The sequence below is a fragment of the Cucumis melo genome, chromosome 7 (genome assembly GCF_025177605.1).
Source record: "Cucumis melo cultivar AY chromosome 7, USDA_Cmelo_AY_1.0, whole genome shotgun sequence".
Taxonomy (NCBI): Eukaryota; Viridiplantae; Streptophyta; class Magnoliopsida; order Cucurbitales; family Cucurbitaceae; genus Cucumis; species Cucumis melo.
This window is the reverse complement of record NC_066863.1, coordinates 11,172,648-11,178,419: the sequence shown is the minus strand read 5'-3', so window position 1 is coordinate 11,178,419 and position 5,772 is coordinate 11,172,648. Positions and strand designations below refer to the sequence as shown.

At 38.3% G+C, this 5,772-nt stretch overlaps 2 protein-coding genes across 2 annotated transcripts; both read right to left on the bottom strand.

The window, feature by feature from the left end:
- Positions 1-1,811: 1,811 nt before the first annotated feature.
- On the bottom strand, positions 1,812-3,632 carry LOC103487660 (uncharacterized). The gene is made up of 6 exons (XM_051088067.1): positions 3,537-3,632; positions 3,095-3,421; positions 2,741-3,001; positions 2,517-2,634; positions 2,305-2,397; positions 1,812-2,212 (listed from the first exon to the last, which is right to left on the bottom strand). Exons 1-6 carry the CDS (start codon positions 3,630-3,632, stop codon positions 1,812-1,814), a joined length of 1,296 nt encoding a protein of 431 aa, XP_050944024.1.
- A 1,492-nt stretch (positions 3,633-5,124) lies between these two features.
- Positions 5,125-5,541, bottom strand: LOC107990684 (uncharacterized mitochondrial protein AtMg00820-like). The gene has a single exon (XM_017044363.2). It carries the CDS (start codon positions 5,539-5,541, stop codon positions 5,125-5,127), a length of 417 nt encoding a protein of 138 aa, XP_016899852.2.
- Positions 5,542-5,772: the final 231 nt, after the last annotated feature.

The following is a 5,772-nucleotide window of genomic DNA, read 5'->3' as shown; positions in this document are numbered from 1 at the left end:
AATGCAAGATACGACTTGATGTGATATAGATCATTTATTTATTTTATATATTTAAGGCACTTAACCTCTTGACACCTAAATACCACACTTGTTCCCCTTTCGGGACACAAATAGTAAAGATAAATAAAGTGATATATATATATCTAGGTTTCCTTAGTTGTAAGCTTCACATATACCTCTCTATTTAAGGCGAGCAACCGCTCGGCACCTAAACACCACACTTATTCTCCTTTCGAGACATAAATGATTGGAGGAAAATCGCTAGAACAACGAAGTTTATTTTCAAACTCCCTTCTGCATGTGTTTAGCTAAGTCTTTGCTACTTACTCTCTTGAACAGTAGGCGATGAGCGTTGGCCAAGTGATTAAATTAAGCTCAGGTTAATAACAATTCATCTTATACTTAAAGAACCCTTATCAAACACTTAATACATACTTAAACTACTTATAACACTTCAACAAGATGAATAATAGAGAAATGAGAGAAAGACAGTGGATAAACATGCATTATATTGATAATGTAGGTCTTTCGACCATAACAATAAGGACATTCATACAATACATTACGAAGTACAAAAATGGAAAGTAAAGAGATGTGTCAAGTAGCAAAATACATTGGTTGGCATTCCTCGGCTCTTTTACAAGTTAGGAGAATGGTGGGTGAGCTTCTGTCTCTAATATCTCTCTAAGTTTTCACTCAGATATTACAGGAAGAAGTGGTGGAGAAAGAAATAATACTACAGATGTTGAAGGACTTTGAAAAACAGTAAAAGATAATCAAGGACCCTTCAGTTACGACTTCCGCCAATAATATACGTAATAACTAGTGAGACAGTAGAAGAGACTAACACATGAGACTTTGGTAACCCAGTACGGCCAATAATGCCTACGTCTAGGGAGCTGCGCACAGCTCAGATGAGTAATTTTATTAATAGTCACCATAAACATCAAAACATCAATATATCTTAAGTATACATCTCAATGCTATAACTATATTTCTTGTGAATTAACATCAGACTTCAGGCTCCCCCTGGAATAAAGAAGACTCTCGTCGACAGCGTCTGATGGTTATGCTCCCCCTGAATGTATGCGTGACTCAGTCATTAATCAAACTAACCATAGACTCATTATGTATATTACTCATCCTCAAAACTCTACTTTAGGTAGTCATGTTGCTCCTGAATTTATAAACTACCTTTCGTTTCAACCGCAGCCGCTTCAATCACCAATCGGAAGATCAGTCTTCGTAATCAGCACCCAAGCCTTTTTTTTTCTCTATCTTTTTGCGCACGTTTTAATCCTCTTCAAAGAACATATATAACCCAACTTGAATCTTCTAAAAATATAAGATCCCTAAAGAAGAGGAACTTATTTTATATCTTGGAGATAAATAGAAGGATTCCATAAGTAAAGGAGAATCAAATATTCATTGATTATCTTCTCTTAAATATATCTTCTCTTTTAATTTAAAAGATATTATTTTATACAAACTACACTTCAACAAACTCCCCCTTTTCTCTAAAAGGAATTTCTTTTATGGTTCAACAGCAGTAGTACCACAGAGTCATTTCATTCATTCGCAGTCGTCAGTTCTTAGTAAGACAGATGTCATTCCATTTAGAAGATATTTCAATTTAGGAGACAAAAGATGATTTTATCAAACTACATCTGTCACAAAAGAAAACTACAGTCAACAAAAGAATAGGGCCAGAACATTATCCACTTCTGCCCAAAACCATCAAAAACAAAAAACATCCCACAATATTTCCCTCAGTACATTCACTCCCCCTTTGAACCTGAAAAGTAAAGACATTAACCAGATGGTGGCTGCTGACGACTAGTAGATGGTGCCGAAGACTTCAAATGTCGAATGAGAGCATCAACCTCTAATCGACGTTTAGACAACAGAGTAATGGAGTTAGTCAGTGCATGAGATTCAGCAGTCAAGGAATTAATAATGCGGGTAGCTAACTCATAACCCACATAGAAGCCTTCAGCAGAGTCATCCCAGTTAGTAGTGTGAAAAATACGTGGGCCCCGAGTTGGAGGCACATCATGGTCAATATCAGACACATGACTACCTTGAAAGAGTCTGTAGCTTAGTGCTATTGTCTTAGGTTCAAGTCCAAGAGCATCAGTGTAGTAAGCACCACTCCATTTAGGTGAAATAGCAGACTGTAGAACAACCTCAGAAAAGCAATGGAAACCTTGACCTTAAACGACCCAACATGCCTCAACGGTTGATTGTAAATGAAGCCACCCATATCTACATTATCATTATTGCAAATTTGATACAAGAATGTACCTAAGGCAGCAGATATGCTTGAGGCATGTGAGGAAGGGAACCAATTGGCAATGCCAATCTTGTACAGAATGGCATACTTGACGCTGAGAGTAGCTGCAGGGATTCCATTCACAGGCCATGTGGACAAGGTCCCTCCAGATAAGAAAGTAGCTAGAACCTCAGTAGTAGGACATGATGGAGAGTAGTCAATTCAACAGTATTTCCAAGAAAACCATTTATCACTGCAGGTGAAATCACAAATTTGAACCCTCTAATGTGCATCGTCTGATAGTCAGCACTACTCAAATCATTAAACTCATCGGGCAGATTGACAATAAATTCTCTAATTAACTGGGGATAAAAAGGACCAACATTCGAGATAGTTTTTCTCCAAACCAGCCTTATGGATAAGGTCCATGATACTCATGTAGGATTGGTGTTTGTCAGATATATTTACCTCATCGGTAATTCTCCTCTGCATCACAAACTTCCTGCGTTGAACACTTTCCTCATGATGAAAAGAAATTCCATCAATGGAAACAAATGGAACATTTGCAGGGATTTTCTTTCTGCCAGTTTTTGTGGTAACATTTCTCCTAGCTTGTTGAGTTTTTCTTTTTGGGGGTTTAGAACCTTTAGGAGACTCTGGCCTTCCTTCAGAAGATGGTGCAATGGGATCATCAGTAGGAGGAGGAATGTCTTTAGAAGGTATCTTAGACTGGTTAAAAGAAGCATATTAATCATCATTTTGAGAACCATCAATCTGTTCTTCACGTGCAACAGTAGCGATTTCAGGAATGTGTGCAGGTACCGCATTCGGTTGCGAAGTAGGTAGTTTCAATCGAGGAGGCTGAATAGAGGGAGAATGACCTAAAGGTATAGCTGGTGAGCATCGAGGGTCTCCTGGAGTTGGAATGAATAACCCTTCGGTTGATAAGCTCTCTTGAGAGTGAATGGAACTCGGGGGATCAGAAGGGAGCCTCTCGGCTGTAACTGGCTCTGAGGGTTTCTTTAACAAACGGATTAAAAGAACATTATCCTGATCATCTAAATCCATATTCGATACAGTGGCCTCAGAAGCTCGATGTGCATGCACAGCAGGAGATACAGGAGCAGCAGACTCCCCGACTTTAGGCACCTACCTCAAAACGTAAAGACTTCTGCAACCTACTGGTGGCCTCTCCTTGCACTTTCTCAGATAGAAGCCGATAGGGTCTCCAGGGAGGAGTGCTTTTGAAACGGCGACCTCTGACCCTTACATGATGTACTAGAGAAGGCGAAGAAGTGATGGCATTAGATGCATCTTCAGATTGCTTAGGCACATAAGACCCCTTGCGAGTATTCACCATGATGAATACGATTCGAGTAACCGATGAAAAATTTCAACTGATGTATCAACTCTAGAATGTGTAACGACTTAAGATGATCTTAGTTTAAATAGCCAGAATAAAATTCAAATAATCTGAAATTAAACATCCATTAATGAAAAGAAGAGCTCCATCAGCCGAAAAGACCTCCATTCTCCGAAAATGGCGTTGACAACTTTAAATATTTGAAACGTGGAGACATGCGCCGTCTTTATTGCTCATCACGAAGTTAAGTGCGACACACACCTAAACCAGCACGTAAGTATTCGAATGAGCTAGCATCCAAGGGTTTAGTGAAGATATCGACTAATTGTAAATTTGAACGAACATGATCAAGCTTGATTACTTTGTCTTCAACTAGTTCTCGAATAAAGTGGTGTCTTATATCAATATGCTCAGTTCGACTATGTTGAACGAGATTCTTAGATATATCAATTGCACTCATATTGTCACAATACAAAGTCATAGTGTCCTGATCAAAGCCATATTCATGCAGCATGTTTTTCATCCAAATCAATTGTGTACAACCACTACCTGCAGCTATATATTCAGCTTCAACTGTAGATAAAGAAACACAGTTTTGCTTCTTACTTAACCAAGAGATTAAATTGTTTCCCAAAAAGAAGCAACCTCCAGACGTACTTTTACGATTATCAACTGAACCTGCCCAATAAGCATCACAATATCCAACTAGAGTGGAAGTTGTAACGTAGGAATACATCATTCCAAAGTCATTGGTCTCATGAACGTATTTGAGAATTCGTTTAACAGCTTTTAGGTGAGTGATGCAGGGATCTGCCTGATAACGAGCACATATTCCCACAGTATAAGCTATGTCCGGTCAACTTGCAGTTAAGTATAATAGGTTGCCTACTATACTTCTGTAAAGTTTGTGATCAACTTTAGCACCTTCAGTGTCTTTTGTATGTTTAACATGAGTCGCCGCTAGAGTCCGCTTATTTCGAGCCTGTTCCAAACCAAACTTTTTGACCATACTCCTGGCATATTTTTCTTGAGATATGAAAATGTCATCATTCTTTTGCTTAATTTGAAGTCCCAGAAAGCATGAAAGCTCTCAAACCATGCTCATTTCGAATTCTGACTGCATAATATTAATGAAGTTATTTACTAGATCCTGAGAAAATCCTCCAAAAATGATGTCATCAACATAAATTAGAGCCACCAACAATTGGTCAGATTTCTTGTGTATGAACAAGGTCTTGTCAATTTCTCCTCTGGAATATCCTCTACCTCTCAAGTATACAGTTAGCCGGTCATACCAAGCTCTCAGAGCTTGCTTTAGTCCATATAAGGCTTTGTTGAGCTTATACACATGCTTTGGGTGCTCGGAATCTACAAAACCTTTTGGTTGAGCAACATAAACCTCCTCATTCAAGTACCCATTTAAGAAGACACTCTTTACATCCATCTGATACAATTTAAATTTTTGTATGCATGATATACCCAGTAAAAGTCAAATGGCTTCAAGTCGAGCAATAAGAGCAAACGTTTCATCAAAGTCAACACCTTCAACTTGAGTATACCCTTGAGCTACTAATCTGGCTTTATTTTTCGTCGCACATCCAGTTTCATCAGTCTTATTTTTAAATATCCATTTGGTGCCAATAACGTTTACACCTTCTGGCTTTGAGACTAACGTCCAGACATTATTTCGTCTAAATTGCAGTAGCTCCTCTTGCATTGCATTTAACCAATACTCATCCTTGAGAGCAGAGTCAACAGTCGAAGGTTCAATGGTGCAAATATAACACAAATCAGCAACCATCTTCAAATAGTCAATCTTATCTTTCCTTCTGGTCTGCATCCCAGCTGATGGATCACCTATCATACAGCTTGCTAGATGATTTTTCTTTACATGAGCTGAAGGCATTAGTTCTGATTTTTTATTGATAATTTCTTCTCATGATTTTTTCAAACTTTTTCCTGGACCGTCGGATGAATTATCAGCTTTAGACTCTTCCACAGTACTCGTAGTTCTGACTTCAAACATGTTTGGAGTCTCATCTTCCTCATCATTCATCTGTTTAATAGCAGAATTGAGATCATTTATAACTACATTGATTCTTTCCATAACACTGTCGGATCTGTTATTGTAGACTCT